The sequence below is a fragment of the Takifugu rubripes genome, chromosome 13, assembly GCF_901000725.2.
Source record: "Takifugu rubripes chromosome 13, fTakRub1.2, whole genome shotgun sequence".
NCBI classification, from domain to species: domain Eukaryota; kingdom Metazoa; phylum Chordata; class Actinopteri; order Tetraodontiformes; family Tetraodontidae; genus Takifugu; species Takifugu rubripes.
In genome coordinates, this window is record NC_042297.1 from 21,374,469 (window position 1) to 21,394,468 (window position 20,000).

Sequence of the window (20,000 nt, forward strand, 5' to 3'; positions counted from 1 at the left end):
CCACCTGATAAAATTCCTGTGCAGAAGAGCTCAGTGGAAATGTAGCAGCCTCCAAGTTGTCCTTCAGATGTTTTTATCCACTGAGTCACAGAAGCATGCAGGGAGAGGCAGGTCGGGATTCGGTGCCAGCTCTTACAGTTGGACTGTGAACGAGCTGCCTTCCCCCTTTGCAAGTAAAATCCACACCTGGCTCAGGGTGTGGTTCCTGTCCCGGCTCAGGTTGTGGTTCCCGTCCCGGCTCAGGGTGTGTTTCCCGTCCCGGCTCAGGTTGTGGTTCCTGTCCCGGCTCAGGTTGTGGTTCCCGTCCCGGCTCAGGTTGTGTTTCCCGTCCCGGCTCAGGTTGTGGTTCCTGTCCCGGCTCAGGTTGTGGTTCCCGTCCCGGCTCAGGTTGTGGTTCCCGTCCCGGCTCCAGGTGGTGTTTCCCGTCCCGGCTCAGGTTGTGGTTCCTGTCCCGGCTCAGGTTGTGGTTCCCGTCCCGGCTCAGGTTGTGTTTCCCATCCCGGCTCAGGTTGTGGTTCCCGTCCCGGCTCAGGTTGTGTTTCCCGTCCCGGCTCAGGTTGTGGTTCCCGTCCCGGCTCAGGTTGTGGTTCCCGTCCCGGCTCCAGGTGGTGTTTCCCGTCCCGGCTCAGGTTGTGGTTCCCGTCCCGGCTCAGGTTGTGTTTCCCGTCCCGGCTCAGGTTGTGGTTCCCGTCCCGGCTCAGGTTGTGTTTCCCGTCCCGGCTCAGGTTGTGTTTCCCGTCCCGGCTCAGGTTGTGGTTCCCGTCCCGGCTCAGGTTGTGGTTCCTGTCCCGGCTCCAGGTGGTGTTTCCCGTCCCGGCTCCAGGTGGTGTTTCCCGTCCCGGCTCAGGGTGTGTTTCCTGTCCCGGCTCAGGGTGTGGTTCCTGTCCCGGCTCCAGGTGGTGTTTCCCGTCCCGGCTCCAGGTGGTGTTTCCCGTCCCGGCTCCAGGTGGTGTTTCCCGTCCCGGCTCCAGGTTGTGGTTCCCGTCCCGGCTCAGGTTGTGGTTCCCGTCCCGGCTCAGGGTGTGTTTCCCGTCCCGGCTCAGGTTGTGGTTCCCGTCCCGGCTCCAGGTGGTGTTTCCCGTCCCGGCTCAGGTTGTGGTTCCCGTCCCGGCTCAGGTTGTGTTTCCCGTCCCGGCTCAGGTTGTGGTTCCCGTCCCGGCTCAGGTTGTGTTTCCCGTCCCGGCTCAGGTTGTGTTTCCCGTCCCGGCTCAGGTTGTGGTTCCCGTCCCGGCTCAGGTTGTGGTTCCCGTCCCGGCTCAGGTTGTGTTTCCCGTCCCGGCTCCAGGTGGTGTTTCCCGTCCCGGCTCAGGGTGTGTTTCCCGTCCCGGCTCAGGTTGTGGTTCCCGTCCCGGCTCAGGTTGTGGTTCCCGTCCCGGCTCAGGTTGTGGTTCCTGTCCCGGCTCAGGTTGTGGTTCCCGTCCCGGCTCAGGTTGTGGTTCCTGTCCCATGAATCTGCTGATTAGCTGCAGAAATGGCCAGTTCAGGAGATCTAGCCCATCTCCTGTGACAGGCAGCAGTTTTCCATTTTGGAATTGGCATGGAGAAAGCCTTAGGTAGAAAGGACCAACCTTTAGAAGGTTCTACCTGCCCTAATGGGCCCTTCTCATGCTGAACCACCTCGAAGGAAAGAAGAGCAACGAGACACGTTTGTGTCCGCCTGCAGCCGTCTACATTTCAAGGAAACGTTAAAGCTGATTCAAATGAGATCTCATGCCATCAATCAGACTGAGGACGATGAAGTGTTTGTGTTGACAAATGTTGGAGCCGTTCAGAGTTTGAAGAGATGTGCAGTGTGCTGCAGCCCCGGCCAGAATCTGCTTTTAATAATCTCCCCATGAAAGCAGCCATGTGTTGCAGATTTAAGGTGGAAGATGGAAGAGAATTAGGGAGTCAGAGACTGAGCGAAAGGAGGGCAGAAAGAGGGAGAGATGGCGAGAGTGCGACTCAAATGTCAGCGTTTGTCTCAGTTTTGCTCCCCTTTGAAAGGCTGCTCTTATCATCCAAGAGAGCCTCTAAAATGGGCAGATATGAAGACGCTACACAAATCTTTTATCGTGGATCCCCCGTTCCCATTAGGTTACTACAATTGAACTCTATTGAACTGCTCACAGCAGATAATGTTCCCCATAAGGAAATCACATAGGGGTTCTCTTGTTGTAACATGGTCAGATAACAACCTTGTTTCATCCAAACACACATTTCTGAAGGTCACGACAAGTTTCTTGGGACTCTCAGGTCAGCCCAGACACACAGAGGCCATGTACTCGAACCCTAACCCCTATTTATTACAATAAAACAGGAAGCAGCTCATTCAATATTTGTTTCAAATCCATTTTGTAAGGTTTGTTGGGCTTAAGTGAAGAAGTTAGGAGCCTGTGTGACTTTGAAAGTGTTACTCCTGGTACAGTATTGATCAAGAAAATCAATAACACTACAGCTTCTGTAGCCTCCCATAAACTCATTCATGAATCATGGTTCTAATGGCCAAATTCTCCATCCCACCTCTGACTGGAGCGGCCCTCTTCCCGAGATTATGGCTGAATGTGAGACATTTCTGCTCCAGAGAAGTGCATTTTCAACAGCATCATTCTGAACTTTCAACCTCGGCTTATAGAGGACGTGAGGGGACGTTTTGCTTGGGAAAGTGGACCATGTTCAAGTTGATGCCAGAAGTCATTAGTAGCCATCAATGTGGAGTAAAGGAGCTTGGCTGGTGTACTGAAGCCTCTTGGTGTGCTTCCATGACAACAGCAATGAAAGAGACACGACACGAGTGAGACAGAAACTCTGTTGCAGCTCTGTACAGCTCAGGCGCCTTCACAAAGGTCTGACTTCACTTTTGCTCCCCTCAAGGTGGACCTTCACAGCAACGTTTCACTCCTGCCTTTTATTCACTGTTAAGAGCCTCTTTATTATGACTCTCTTCTTTTTCCATGGTTAACTATCAAATAAGCTAGTGTGCACAAATGTGTTTATTTGGTCCATGAATGTTGCTTTTCACAGTCCTGGTGCTGAGGAGACCTTAAAACCTCGACGTTCTCATCAAGCACTTCTAAAGCTCCAGAGAAATAACTCAGATTTCCTGAGTAAATTCCTGAATGGACGGATGGATGGATGGATGGATGGATGGATGGATGGATGGATGGATGGATGGATGGATGGATGGATGGAAAACTAGCAGGTTTCTCATGATCACGACTAAAAGAACTAGAAGAAGTTCAGCAGCAAACAAACACCTGAACACTTGTTTTGGGTCTTTTCCGCAGTGTTTGAATGGTCAAATGGAGTATTTTAAACCAAAAAAGGTGAGATCTGGGCACGCTGGAGCTGGACTCTGAATAAATGATCCTCTGAATCAGTTGATTGATTGATCCTCTGACTGAGCGACATTTCATAAAGACCTGCAGACCAGTTAAGGAGGGTGGGATTAATGCAGTTCTTCAGCAACCCTGCTAATATTCTGGATTGTCATGGACACCGTGGAGAAAAGGGCTTCAACATGCACTGGAAGCACATATCTAAACAAAATTATTATTATTAACAAAATGAATGAATTAGAAAAGTAATGAGTCATAAATATGAAGCCGATACTTGGGTTGTGTGTATAGGAAAGGATTCCCTTGACTTTGTCAACCTTAAATGACATCATTTATATTCATATAATGTTCCAAAATGTCTGAAATGGTACAATTCATCTCTATTTCTTTTCTCCTCTGAGATTCAGCGAGGCAAAACATGTGATATAAAAGCGCCACTAAGAAAACTATCTGGCCAGAGGCGCCGGGAAGGAGCTGATGAATAAATCTTTCTTATGTGGGAGATCACGTCGAAGGACCCGATTCCCAGAGCAGGAGGCTGCGATCCGGCTGCATCCGTCCAGCTTCACTGGCTCAGAGCGGCAAGAAGAAGCAGCTTGTGGCTACTGAGAGCATCCGTAATGGATCACACAAACACACACACACACACTCACACACACTCACTCTCACACACACGCACACACACACGCACATATTGACCTCTCAATCTTTCCTAGTTAGAACTGATTTTTAACTAGTTCTTCTCCACATTAATGGGGAGAACTGAAGGGTGAACACGCCCACGTTGCTCCTCCTGTATCTCCTCTCACCAACATCTTCATTGTCTCTAACCCTAACCCTAACCCTAACACTAAACCTGACCCTAACCCTCTAACCCTAACCCTCTAACCCTAATCCTAACCCTAACCCTGACCCTAACCCTAACCCAACCCTAACCCTCTAACCCTAACCCTAACCCTGACCCTAACCCTCTAACCCTAACCTAACCCTAACCCTAATGCTAACCCTAACCCTAATGCTAACCCTAACCCTAATACACCTAACCCTAACCCAATCCTAAACCTGACCCTGACCCTAACCCTCTAACCCTAACCGTGACCCTGACCCTAACCCTAACCCTCTAACCCTAACCCTCTAACCTTAACCTTAACCCTAACCCTCTAACCCTAACTCTAACCCTAACCCTCTAACCCTAACTCTAACCCTAACCCTCTAACCCTGACCCTAACCCTAACCCTCTAACCCTAACCCTAACCCTAACCCTAACCCTCTAACCTTAACCTTAACCCTAACCCTCTAACCCTAACTCTAACCCTAACCCTAACCCAACCCTTCTCCAACTCTGGCCGCGTATTTGTGCATCTGTGTTTTTTCCTCAAGGTTCAAGAGTTTCTTTTTTTCCTGAAAACAATCAATTCTGCGGTAATCCTCGTGGTTTACATCCTGTTGAATTACCTCAAATACTTGTTTAGAAATTAATATTTATTTTATTTTTAAGCTTTATTCCAAAATCTTCTGTTATCATGATATTTCATCATATCACAAATTTAAAATTTGGAAAAGCTGCTTAAGTGGGTGAATATGAGGGATTCTTTCCACTAACCCTAACCCCCTAAACAAACTAACCCTAAACAAACTAACACTAACCCCTAAACAAACTAACCCTAACCCTAAACAGACTAACTCTAACCCCTAAACAAACTAAGCCTTTCCCCTAAACAAACTAACCCTATCCCCCGAAACAAACTAACCCTAACCCCCGAAACAAATTAACCCTATCCCCTAAACAAACTAACCCTAAACAGACTAACCCTAACCCCTTAACAAACTAAGCCTATCCCCTAAACAAACTAACCCTAAACAGACTAACCCTAACCCCTAAACAAATTAACCCTATCCCCTAAACAAACTAACCCTAAACAGACTAACCCTAACCCCTAAACAAACTAACCCTATCCCCCGAAACAAACTAACCCTAACCCCCGAAACAAACTAACCCTATCCCCTAAACAAACTAACCCCTAAACAAACTAACCCTAACCCCTAAACAAACTAACCCCTAAACAAACTAACCCTAACCCCTAAACAAACACACCATATCCCCCTAAACAAACTAACCCCTAAACAAGCTAACCCTAACCCCCTAAACAAACTAACCCTAACCCCTAAACAAACTAACCCTAACCCCTAATCAAACTAACCCTAACCAAAGGAAAGGAATGGCAGCACGGCTCATGTTGGTTTCTCAACAGTTGAAGCTTGAACCTCCACCAAAGAACTCCAGTGAAATCAGGGATTTTACCCAGCACAACTCGCTCCTTTAGGCAGCAGCACTTAACCCAAACTCAGGGGAACTAGTGGAACTCCTGGCTGCTAGGCGACAACTGTGAGCTCATTTGAGGGCGTATTTTCCCTAAAAGTTGAAATATTAATTACCATTAGCGTTTGGAACCCTGGCTGCTAAAGACATGCCAGTTCCTGCTCGAGCAGAAGTGTGCAGAGGTGTAACACAGAGAGAAAAGAAGCCATCAAGAGGTCCTCAGTGGACAGACGGAAGTGGTAGGAGGGACGAATAATGACGACAGGTTCCGAGTCCCAAAGGCCCCAATATATTTAACATGTGATCTCTGTTCATCAAAGGTGAAAAGCTGCTCTGTCTTTGTTCTCCTGATGCTGGTGGAGGTGTGACAGGCTCATCCTCTTCAACAACGATGCGTAACTGCAGCAGACAGAATTTTACCCCCGCTTCATCTTCCAAGTCATCTCCATCCACACGTCCTTCAGTGTATTCTGCCTTTCTCGGTCTGATGGTCTCTTTTACCGCTTTGGGGAAACGTGATGATTATCTTTTTTGCAGAGCTGATTTGCAAACTTCCTTATCAGCAAGGTCTTGCTTTCCACCACTTATATCTTCATTTTCTTCCCTTTTCCACTTTCTTTCTCTCTGTGTTCAGTCATCACCATTTCAGTTGAAAGTTGAATTTGGTTCCTTTCTATAGAAACTATAAATATAATATATGTGGGGATAGATTTGTTAAGTGAAGATGAGGAGTCAGACAGAAAGTCCGACTCTCGAGGGCAGATTAAAAAACGTTAAAAACATTTCAATTACAGTTTTAATCACATTAAACTGACTGGTGGATTAATTTATAAGAATTTTGTTATCAATGAGTTCCGACGCAGAACATAGAAAAGTACCAGAAATGCAATTTGCTCTCTGAATGTGTCTCAAAAATGGTGAGGAAAATATTACATGGAGAAAAAATGAAGCACTGCAGGGACTCCCCAGCTGCTAATGAGGTTGATCATGCATCCTTTGACAGATTTAGCATCAGTGGCAAATGTGCTAATGCTTTCCTCTTTTATTTAAGCTTCAGCACAACATATGTCAAACTTTTTGGTTAAATAAAGGAGATTAAGAAAAGAAAAGATGTACATAAAACTTTCACAATGACAGTATTTTACTTAACAGTGTATTTTTGTGACTTCTTATGACATTTCAAATTACATCATCTGTTTAAAATGGGGAGAGGGAAGTCTGGGCTTCTCTTCTTTAGCTGCTGCCCCCGCGACCTGACCCCGGGTAAGCGGTGGAGGATGGATGTTTAAAATGTTAAAAGCCACAACAAAATATGTGACAAAGTTGGGATGAGACCAGGCTGAAGAACATGGGTGGACTTTCTAAAGACTTGGTGGGGTTCCAATTAGTTTAATGATGAAGATCCGTTTCAGTTCACCCTTAAATTCATGTTCATTAGTTTCACCATTTTCATATCAAACATTAATTTGATGTTTAAACAAGGCTCTGTCCTATTTACTATGTGACTTCTGTTTTAGCCATGCAACTAAAATAGCACTTAAATGATCAATATTGAGAAACAAGGTTGAAACACGCTGTCATAACGAAACATGAGAAAAGTGGCAGAAATGCAGCTGTGCTGCCGTGATCAACGCTTGCAGCATAAACTGAGGCACCGATCAATGTGATGCTAGCACTAGCTAAGCAAACCTTTAGCACCAAGGCAATGGAGGTAAAACCCACAAGACGACAAACAAATATACCGGTAGTGGAGCCCAACAAAAAGGGAAAACCTCTTCAAGTTCTGGCAGCAGCAGTTTTAAATATTCAAGGAAACACCATCAGCGCAATAGCTCAGTTCTATGTATAAAGCTGTTGTGGCGTTATCACGTCTGCATGTATCGAACTCCCAGCTTCATTAGATCTGTTCCTCCTGGTTTGGCTTGGACTAAACTTATAAGACTACCTCGACCTTTTAGACTGAGTACCGGCAGAAGTAAACCGGACAAAGTGCCATGATTTTTAAACACTGGTGGCTTAACAAATGCAACCTAGAAAACCAGTGCTAAATAAAGCAGTATAGATACGAGCCATCATCAGAGAGACGTGTCAGGTTCATACGCAACACACAGAGAAAAATCACGAGGCCTGAGGCTACAAATACTCTCAAGTCCCCACAGATATGAAAAAGAACAACACAGAAAGACAAAACACTTCCTGGAAAAAAGATTTAAGGGCTACCTAATTATTATTTTTTAATTTAATATTTTCTTTCAACAAACATCACACATACACAAAATACAGTATGTACTAGACACATATTAGGTCAGATAAAGGTGAAAGACCATTCAGGACAACTAACTGTCTAACCCTAACCATCACTGTAACCATTACAACTAACTGTCTAACCCTAACCCATCACTGTAACCATTACAACTAACTGTCTAACCCTAACCATCACTGTAACCATTACAACTAACTGTCGAACCCTAACCCATCACTGTAACCATTACAACTAACTGTCTAACCCTAACCATCACTGTAACCATTACAACTAACTGTCTAACCCTAACCATCACTGTAACCATTACAACTAACTGTCGAACCCTAACCCATCACTGTAACCATTACAACTAACTGTCTAACCCTAACCATCACTGTAACCATTACAACTAACTGTCGAACCCTAACCCATCACTGTAACCATTACAACTAACTGTCGAACCCTAACCCATCACTGTAACCATTACAACTAACTGTCTAACCCTAACCATCACTGTAACCATTACAACTAACTGTCTAACCCTAACCATCACTGTAACCATTACAACTAACTGTCGAACCCTAACCCATCACTGTAACCATTACAACTAACTGTCTAACCCTAACCATCACTGTAACCATTACAACTAACTGTCGAACCCTAACCCATCACTGTAACCATTACAACTAACTGTCTAACCCTAACCATCACTGTAACCATCACAACTAACTGTCGAACCCTAACCATCACTGTAACCATTACAACTAACTATCTAACCCTAACCCATCACTGTAACCATTACAACTAACTGTCTAACCCTAACCATCACTGTAACCATTACAACTAACTGTCTAACCCTAACCATCACTGTAACCATTAAAACTAACTGTCGAACCCTAACCCATCACTGTAACCATTACAACTAACTGTCTAACCCTAACCATCACTGTAACCATTACAACTAACTGTCTAACCCTAACCCATCACTGTAACCATTACAACTAACTGTCTAACCCTAACCATCACTGTAACCATTACAACTAACTGTCTAACCCTAACCATCACTGTAACCATTACAACTAACTGTCTAACCCTAACCATCACTTAACCTAAATCCAAATCTAATCTGAACCCAAAAAAGAACCCTAAACCTGCAGACCTCTGAAGTTGTGAGGACCAACCAAAATGTTCTCAGCAAAATAAAGCCCTCACTTTGCAATTGAAATGTGCATCTGGGTCCTCACTACATAACATTTATAACAACACACACACACACACACACACACACACACACACACACACACACACAGTCTTGTGTTTTCTTTGATAGAGTTTGTTAGAGTTCATGATTCATAGATGAACTCATACAATCAAAGTGGAGAGAGTAAGAGAGGGAGTGCACGCGCGCACACACGCCTGTGTGTGTGTGTGTGTGTGTGTGTGTGTGTGTGTTCAAAAGGTCGGGCCATGCATTTGAGTCACACACCAATAGACATGAAAAGTGGTGTGTGTCATGTTGATAACACATGTATACACGTCAGAGAACAGCAGGCCAGCACCGGCGATGCTAACCCTAACCCTAACCCTAACCCCAGCACCGGCGATGCTAACCCTAACCCTTACCCTAACCCCAGCACCGGCGATGCTAACCCTAACCCTAACCCTAACCCCAGCACCGGTGATGCTAACCCTAACCCTAACCCTAACCCCAGCACCGGCGATGCTAACCCTAACCCTTACCCTAACCCCAGCACCGGCGATGCTAACCCTAACCCTAACCCTAACCCCAGCACCGGCGATGCTAACCCTAACCCTAACCCTAACCCCAGCACCGGCGATGCTAACCCTAACCCTAACCCTAACCCCAGCACCGGTGATGCTAACCCTAACCCTAACCTTAACCCTAACCCTAACCCCAGCACCGGTGATGCTAACCCTAACCCTAACTCTAGTTGCCAGTCGTCGTTCACACCCCGGAACATATTATGAAGCTAAATAAGACCACCTGAGAGCATGAGTGAAAGGCCGAGCGACCACAGGTGAGAGGAACTGAATAATGTATCAATAAGTCCTTAATAACGCTTCTACATGCAGGACTTTTCTATTTTCTGCTACATTTGAAGTCAAAAAGAAGCTGCAGCACCCCGCGGCAGGTCACCAGCCACCTTACCTTCGTACACAGCTTTGAAGCCTTGAGCGCTGACAGCAAAGTCCGTGGTGAACCACAAGGCCAGTATTGATCCGCTGCTGACAATCGGTGATGGCAGCATGAATCCAGACAACCTAGAAAGAAAAGACAAAAAAACGTCTTCATCTGTGATGCTTAAAGCTGAAGATGGATGCAGGGAGGACTGGTGAGGCCCTGGTGAGACATGAATTTAAGCAGTACCAAAATCAAATTGCAAATTGTGTGAGAAGAAAAAGTGTGTTTGGCTCAGCTTAAGAGAATGAGGGTGGGAAATCCCGAAAGCCCATGCTATTTTCAGTGTTTCTGTAGTTGTGCTTCTGAAGAACATCGTTCTAAAACATGGAGCCATAACATGGTCAAGTTTAATCAAATCTCTTAAAGTCAAAGCTCTGATGGCTTTGATCACATTTGTACATGATCAAAGCTGATTCTATTGCTCATCCTTAGCAGAATAATATGGTGAAATCTGTCCAGGAAGTGGAGCTTTGACAGACTTCCTGGAAAGCTCTGGTTCCAGGTAAGAATGCAAACAAGGCTCCATCAACAGGTCACCTGAGGGAACCCACCTGAAGCCTTTGAGGGCAAATGTCATCCAGATGCAAGAACGAGGCTAAAGTGAGCACAAAGAGCTGTGTGCACAAGCATCGTCCTCTAAAGGAGGAGTCTCCTGAAAGTATGAGGACCTCAGAGGGATTGGAGGCTTCAGAATTCTCTCTGCTGTGCTTATTTCATCAACAAAGAGGAAATTAAGAGGAGGAATCTTCCAGTGTGGAGAATCAAAGGACGTCAGCTATGAGGTCTGATCCTCATTAAAACTAACCACAGTGAGAGATTTGAATTTCCGCAGCAGGCAGACATTTTTTTTACCTTAAACAGATAAAATGTTGAAATTGACTAATTTGTCATTTCATTTAAACTTTCAACAAATGAAGAGTGATAGTTAAATGTCCTCAGGAGGATGAGAGAGACAAAGATTTGCTCAGTTTCTCCATATCTTTGACAGCGTGTTGTTACCTGTGTGGAGCATTCCGATGCCTTGGGGGGGTTCTATTCCCCCGGTACCAAACTCTCCAGGTATCCCAAAACCACAGCTTTAAACCACCACCACCAAATATTTAGATGCAGTCAGTTTTAGCTCTCCTGGAGGAATGCAGCTCTCTAAACTGTGAACCCTCGGTGAGAAGATGTTTAACTTGCTCACACTTACGTGTGCATTTCTCTTCAATGTGAGTATAATAAATTTACTCTTGAAATAAAGTGATCAGCTCCAACTCTCCATGTACACGCCTGGAAGAGTGAAGCAGGATCATTTCACTGTGATATGTGTGGTGACGGTTTGTTAGAATATTTATTTGTTGGAAAAAATCTCTCCATACTAACCTTCACTCAAATGTTTCTGTGGCCTCTTCTGATCAAAATGGACCTACATCCTGTCTGGTTTTGACCTCTACAGAGGTTATTGAAGTCTACAGGGGACCAGAGCAGGACCCTCACACAACAGGAAAGGGTTGTGCCCGTCCTCGTGTCCCTCCCTACACGTCCTCGTGTCCCTCCCTACACGTTCTTGTGTCCCTCCCTACACGTCCTCGTGTCCCTCCCTACACGTCCTCGTGTCCCTCCCTACACGTCCTCGTGTCCCTCCCTACACGTCCTCGTGTCCCTCCCTACACGTTCTTGTGTCCCTCCCTACACGTTCTCGTGTCCCTCCCTACACGTCCTCGTGTCCCTCCCTACACGTCCTCGTGTCCCTCCCTACACGTCCTCGTGTCCCTCCCTACACGTTCTTGTGTTCCTCCCTACTAGCAAGAGGGAGCCAATGCAGGAAGTGCAGAAGCCGACGCTCACATGTACGACTGTGGATCTTGATCTTTAAGTAGATACTGACATGGGTCGCCCTCCATGGCTGTTAAACTGTTCCTCCACTAACCCTAACCCTAACCCTAACCCTAACCCTATCCCTAACCTTAACCCTATCCCTAACCCCATCCCTAACCCTCTAACCCTAACCCTAATCTTAACCCTAACCCTATCCCTAACCCTAACCCTCTAACCCTCTAACCCTAACCCTAACCCTAACCCTAACCCTAATCCTAACCCTATCCCTATCCCTACCCTCTAACCCTAACCCTATCCCTATCCCTAACCCAACCTTAACCCCTGCCCCTACCCCAAGGTCAATCCTAACCACATACCTACTCGCCATTTCACCAAAGTCTCCTCAGACTGGGCGATTCAGCTCTCTCCCCTACCCTGTCTGGAACTCCTCGAGCCCTGGCTAATAGCCCCCCTGGAGGGCCCTCACCCTCCGCGCTCCCCTGCTATCCCGATCAGTAGGCCAGTGCAAAAAAAGTTTTATCCCAAACCCTGAACCCTATCCCTAACCCTCTAACCCTATCCCTCTAACCCTAACCCTCTAACCCTATCCTAACCCCCTAACCCTAACCCTCTAACCCTAACCCTCTAACCCTCTAACCCTCTAACCCTAACCCTCTAACCCTAACCCCCTAAACCCTCTAACCCTAACCCTACTAACCCTAACCCTCAACCCTCTAACCCTAACCCCCCTAACCCCTCTAACCCTAACCCTCTAACCCTAACCCTCTAACCCTCTAACCCTCTAACCCTCTAACCCTAACCCTCTAACCCTCTAACCCTCTAACCCTAACCCTCTAACCCTAACCCTCTAACCCTAACCCCTAACCCTCTAACCCTAACCCCTCTAACCCTCTAACACTCTAACCCCTCTAACCCTAACCCTCTAACCCTCAACCCCTCTAACCCTCTAACCCTAACCCTCTAACCCTAACCCCTACCCTAACCCTACCCTCTAACCCTCTAACCCTAACCTCTCCTCTAACCCTAACCCTAACCCTCTAACCCTAACCCTCTAACCCTCTAACCCTAACCCTCTAACCCTCTAACCCTAACCCTCTAACCCTAACCCTCTAACCCTCTAACCCTAACCCTCTAACCCTCTAACCCTAACCCTCTAACCCTAACCCTCTAACCCTCTAACCCTAACCCTCTAACCCTCTAACCCTCTAACCCTCTAACCCTAACCCTCTAACCCTAACCCTCTAACCCTCTAACCCCTAACCCTCTAACCCCTAACCCTCTACCCTCTAACCCTAAACCCTCTAACCCTCTAACCCTAACCCTCTAACCCTAACCCTCTAACCCTAACCCTAACCCTCTAACCCTCTAACCCTAACCCTCTAACCCTAACCCTCTAACCCTAACCCTCTAACCCTAACCCCTAACCCTCTAACCCTCTAACCTACCCTCTAACCCTAACCCTCTAACCCTCTAACCCTAACCCTCTAACCCTACCCTAACCCTCTAACTAACCCTACCCTCTAACCCTCTAACCCTAACCCTCTAACCCTCTAACCCTAACCTTCTAACCCTAACCCTCTAACCCCTAACCCTAACCTTCTAACCCTAACCCTCTAACCCTCTAACCCTAACCCTAACTGAATACACATATTTATTTTAAAAATCAAATTTCCAATTCCAGTGTGGCCTTACTGGAGCCAGAAGCACTGTTGAGGCAGAACATACAGAGCTGGAAGACCAGGAACGAGGCACCAGGGTAAAGCTCATGGCAGACAGTAGCCAAGTTTCAACACATGCAAATAATTTGTTAAAAACTGTTTTCTTTTCATCATACATGTACAGTTTGAGTCCAGAAGAGTTGAGCACACACATTAATCAATGGGCTAGTTTTTCAAACCCACCTGGAGTGTCTCTTTAATCATGGTCATGGTCATGTCACACACTGCTTTTCAGAGAGTGCTGGCTCTCCCTTTTCAAATGTGAAATGCAGCCAAGCAGCGTGTGTGCCATTATTCTGAGTGGCCGGCATGTTTCCACTGCCGCCCCTCATCTCATCTTTGGAAGAGGCTCCATGTGATGGTCATGAGAATAGCAATAAGGCTATTTTTCAGTGCCACATTGTGCATTTTTACTGCAGTCCTAACAGTAATCCTGCTATTATGACAGTCTGTCAACATCAGACATACCAACAGTATGGGTGTGTGTGTGTGTGTGTGTGTGTGTGTGTGTGTGTGTGTGTGTGTGTGTGTGTGTGTGTGTTGGACAGATACAGATGGGCAGTCACACAGATGGAGAAATGCACACAGGCTGGCTGACAGTTGACCAGAAAGTCAGGCTGGCTGCAGTCTGCCAATGATTGCCTCATTATTTGAGCTGTTTGGTGGTTGCGCAGACCGCTTAATTTTACATAAACATCAAACATCTGTAGGATCAGTGTAACGGTTAGTGGGAGTGAGATGGAGACAGCAGTGAGAGATAGAGGAGAAAAAGAAGGAAGAGAGTGATAAAAATAGTGTGCAATCACGGTGCTGTCGGCCCAGTGACAGCGAGGCCATTAATGCTCATTACCTGACTGACTTACCAGCTGACTCACTGACTGACAACCTGCGCGTTCGTGTGTGTGTGTGAGATGTAACAATGAATTCTGTTTTGTCTCCCAGTCACTCCTCAGGTTTTTGTCAGACAGACAAATGCAAAATGCTTGTGTTTGGCTTTACGTCTATTCAGCTTAAAGTTACCGTCCATTTCCCCTTTTATTGTCTTTTTCTTCTTCTTCTTCTTCTCCTTTCTCGTTATCTTTTCTCTTGTTCCTGATTAGTGTTGATCAATGGGCATTTTGCTGTTTCAGTACATCAGAAATTAAAACAAAATATGCACAGATTTTCCTTCCATAATCTCAGCAATTGAACCTGTGTTTGCATTCTAGCCATTTAAACATGCATCGGTACAAAGTAATCAGCGATATATTTTTATCCCAGTGGATTTGGTTTATTTTTGCCAGTATCATTTACCATTATAGCCATTTCAAGGATAGTGCAGTAGGGAGTTTTTTTTCTTTATTTGATAGTTATAGTTAGTTATTTCTCTGATCTGAAGTCTCTTAAACCACATAGATGATAAGAAGCACGTCCAAGTGACGACGGTGCCATCCCAGTTAGGCTTCTAGTTTTTAAGCTTTTTTGAAAATCCTCCTCGACCTTGTCAATGCCTTTGGGTCGGTGCCACATGAAATGCTGTGGGCAGCCTTTAACTTCTTTTACGTAAGATGTTACAAGGATTTGTCCCAGGCCAAGCAGCTGAGACAGAGGGATGAGGATGGGAGGTCAGGGTGTGTCCAGGGGAAGTGGGTGAGGTCCACCACAAGGCTTCTCGAAAAGGTGGCCATTAGAGCGCAGGCCCACTGAAAGGTCGCCTAAGTGCTCACCATCGCCACTGGCTGTGGCTGAAGCTGAAGGACACCCATGTCTGGTCAGTCAGCACTGAACTTGCCTCAGCTAAGAACGTATTGTGATAAACCGCTAAAACACCCAGTGAAGCTGATGATGCGTCACATGGGAGAAGAATACCCCGGGCCTCTGGAGGCCACCCCATCACTGGCCCAGCCAGTCTTTTATGTTAACTGATTCCTCATATATCTGCTGTCAGCGGCAGCTAAAAATGCAAACTGTCTCTTACAAACAAGAGACTTAAAACTTTGGCAGAATTGAAAACCTCTGGCTATGAAACCTACGGCTAACCTGAACTAGCTACAGGGATCCTAAGCTAATGTTCTAAATTGCACTTTATAGAACTGGTTTAAAGTCCTTTTTGAAGTCTTTGGATAGGTTTTGATGTATTCTTTTTATTACTTTTAAAGACAAAAAGAGCAGTAAATACACATGGACAGACCAACTGCCAGATAGACTTCTAAAGGAGATAGCCTCAGGGTATCTTCATCACAAGGTGAGATGCATAAAGCCATTGATGTGCGAAGACAGGTGAAATGTGGAGAGGTAAAAAAACAAGAGTGACTCTGCAACTCTCACAAACAATAAAGCACTGGAGGTTCGCTGCCTTCTCTACATCACAGAAGTAGTAAGACAAAAGAGAGACACGAGAGCGATGCTGCAGGGGGCAGTAAAGCAGGGGGCAGTAAAGCAGGGGGCAGTAAAGCGGGAGGGGGCCACGCTGCAGCATACACTGCTGATCGGCCACGTAACGCCCTGCTGGTACAGGTGGTGCTTGAAATATGAGATAAGAGCATCAGAACCCTCCATGCAACAGTGAATAATTTATTATTAGAAGTGTGTACACACTGTAATAGCATAGCATCCACAGATAATACAGAGAAGTCAGGCATACTATGGAATAACTATGAACGGTATAATAGTAAATATAGTGCATAAAATATGCACAAAATAAAAAGACAAAGTTGGAATTTATCCTGGACATTTCAGAACTGAGATTCATCAGATAATATTAAATAAGTGCAAATCTTAAAAAAAGATATAGTTCATTTTTTAAAAGCCCTCCAGCTTCTGTAATAGTTGAACAATGAACATCAATTTAGGCAACAACAGGTGTGTGTGTGTGTGTGTGTGTGTGTAGGTGTGTGTGAGTGGGAGTGTGTGGGGGTGTGTGTGTGTGTGTGTGAGCGGGAGTGTGTGGGGGTGTGTGTGTGTGTGTGAGTGGGTGGGTGTGTGAATGAATGTGTGTGTGTGTGTGTGTGTCAGGGTGGGAGTGTGTGTGTGTGTGTGTGAGTGTGTGAATGAGTGTGTGTGTGTGTGTGTGTGTGTGTGTGAATGAGTCTGTGTGTGTGTGAGCACACACACACATGTGCACACACACGTGCACACACAGGCACACACACACATGTGCACACACAGGCACACACAGGCACACACACACATGTGCACACACAGGCACACACAGGCACACACACACGTGCACACACACACAGGCACACACACACATGTGCACACACAGGCACACACACACAGGTACACACAGGCACACACACACAGGTACACACAGGCACACACATACAGGCACACACAGGCACACACACACATGTGCACACACACGCACACACACACGTGCACACACAGGCACACACACGCAGGCACACACGGGCACACACACGCAGGCACACACACACATGTGCACACACGGGCACACACACACAGGCACACACACACTTGCACACACTCTTTCTTGTAATTTGGTGGCCTTGACATCTACATCACTGACCTTCGTTTTGTTTCTCCATCAGTGTTGGAATAATAGTACTACTACTACTAATAGTAATAATAACAGTAGTAATAATAATAGTAATAATAACAATAATAATAATAATAGTAGTAGTAATAATAATACTTATTATTATGTAATTATAAAATCTCTTTTTGATCTTTCTTCTATCAGTGCGACACTTCTTTTCTAGCGTTTTGTAATGATACATCCATCAAAGTGCTTCCAGGTGCTGCAGCCACTGCTGTTACACACACACACACACACACACACACACACACACACACACACACACTCTCACACATACACACACACAATACATATAAATTGCACAGGTGCTGAGGTCGACCTGGTACACAATATGAAACACTGTGGATAAATGCATTTATGGTGTTTATGTATCTATACAACATTTTGACATACCATATATGCTTTTTGATGTGATTATGTAAATTATTTATGTTTGTTTGCTTTGCTTGGTGTATGTAATCAAAGTATCTGTGTGTGGGTGTGTGTGTGTGTGTGTGTAGCCACATTGAAAAGCGTAAAATCCAGTGCTATGGGCAATAGCAACAGAGAAATCCACCAGGCTAAAGTAGGGCAAGCTTCCCTTTAAAACACCCACAAAGACACACACACACACACACACACACACACACACACACACACACACACACACACACACCGCCTCATCAAATCCACTATGGGGGAGAAAAGCATTATTTGACAAGCCATTAAAATTGATTCTCTGTGCTTCTAAGAGACAGTAAGAGAGATGGGTGGAAGAGGAAGGGGGTGAATTAGACAGAGGAAGTAGGAATCAGGAGATCCTATCTGTGCTTCCTGGCCTGCTCTCCTCTCTTATGCACACAAAAACCCACTAGGACAGATAAAATAACAATTAACAGTTTTTCCTGGATCACCCATTAGATAGCACTCACGTCACTCACAGACAGAAGGTTGTGGGTTTGAGCCCAGCTGGAGCCGTTTCTGTCCATAACCATTAAACAATTAACTCTTTATTTAACAGGAAATACCCGTGCGCTACACACGCCCTCAGCTACTCCACTCTTGCCTGTTTCTTACTGAAGTTCACAGCATCAGAAAATGAATACAGAATGACTCAATTAGTCATCCGGGAAAAAGAGAAAAATAGCCGTCGCCCAGCAGCGGCTCCTGAACATCTTTAAGTGATTTCAAGCATTGCAAGCAGATCTCTTAATCCTTAATTAGAGGTTTGTTTACGTGATTATATTATTTTAAGCAAATGTGCCATAACGTCGGTCTGCATGAAATCCTGAAGAGAGTGGCGACACTGATTAAATTACCAGTCATATAATGACAATAATGTCTGGTTTGCTTTTTACAGATGATTGTACTGATCCCAAACGGAACATGAGGAAACGAGGGGGCAGGAAGCAAACGTTCCTGCAGAGTGTGTGTCAATATTTGGTGAAGGTTTCTGTCAGGACATTTCCATTCTACAGCACAGCTGCACATAAAACAAGCATTCAATGCTGCATCAGTAGCTAAAGTTGGGTTAGCGTTAGCACCACGAGCAGATCTCAGCACCAGGGACATCCACTGGCACCCTTCATCATCGCTTCCTGGACAGGTAGAAGGCACATTTGAGGAGGGTTTACCAGACTTTGGAAGTGTAAAGCCCTCTACACAACCATAAACAGGAACTCAGGTACAGCAACAAAATGGATCAATCCCAGCCTGCCATTGGGGGAGGGAGATATAGGCATTTTGGGTTTAATTGTGCAAATAGACAGCAGCTTAAATTGGAAATAACTGATCATTAGCATCTTATTTTTAGCGAGAATCAAGGTTGATTTGGTTTCAAAGGACACTGAGTTAGGAGCAGTTTTTTTAAAAACTCTTTTAAACTAAAAATTAATCCTGCGGGAGATTCAGACTAACCCATTAATCCTGAAGTGTTTGACTTTGGACCGTGTGCTGGATCCCACAGGGAAACAGTACAGATGATCCAGAAAGAAATTAGTGACGTTGATGATGATGGTGACACTGCAGCACACGTCACTACAGCATCAGCACGAGAAGAGATGGCTGCAGGCTCAGATGATGGTTGGATGCCAGAAGGTGTTATTATTATTCCCATTAACGTATTTACAGCAAACAAGTGCAGGAAATGGTTCCCAGACTGTGACAATGGCTACGATGCTACGATGCTACGATGCTTGGAGTCTTACAACAATTCAATATTAGCCAGCGTAGCTGCGCCTAGACACACACACACTCAGACAGACACACCAGCAGAAAGATCCTGTTCCAAACAAACCCTTCGGATACATTCATGGAATGATAATTACAAGGTAAACATATGGAATACATATATAGATTAAGTCTCAAGAATGCTGTGTTCAATACAGCCAATGCTTTAACCACTACAGGGGTAATTTCAAATGCACTTTAGACAAACAGATTTGTTTGTGTGTCGGTGTGTGTGTGTGTGTGTGTGTGTGTGTGCGCGCGTATGCACCCTGTATATTATTGTATATTATATTATATTATATTATATTATATTATATTATATTATATTATACTCCTCTGAAGGTGAAAAAAGGAGAAAGAAACGCTGCCTGATGATTAAAAAGAGTTTGTCCTCTTTTTCTGTCCATTATGGTTTTGCTGATATGAATTATTCTTCTAAATTTTTCTTTATTCTTCTAAATGACACATTTTGCATGTTAATCAAGCAGGAATCATTTTTCCTTAAAGCCGTTCATTCCACGTGTATTTACATCAATTTTTAATCTTCTTCTTGTGCTCACTTTATCTTCCTTTGCCTTTTCTTGCCAAAATTCTTCCAAATATAAAAACTGTATGGCTAAATCTAAATAT

General features: G+C 45.1%; 1 protein-coding gene across 1 annotated transcript in view; it reads right to left on the reverse strand.

Moving 5' to 3' along the window:
* LOC105419477 (CUB and sushi domain-containing protein 1) overlaps window positions 1–20,000 on the reverse strand; it is a 284,673-nt gene that overhangs the window by 170,324 nt on the left and 94,349 nt on the right. Inside the window, 1 exon segment of the mRNA XM_074084929.1 lies at window positions 10,050–10,162. Within this exon segment, the coding sequence (XP_073941030.1) occupies window positions 10,050–10,162 (113 nt within the window).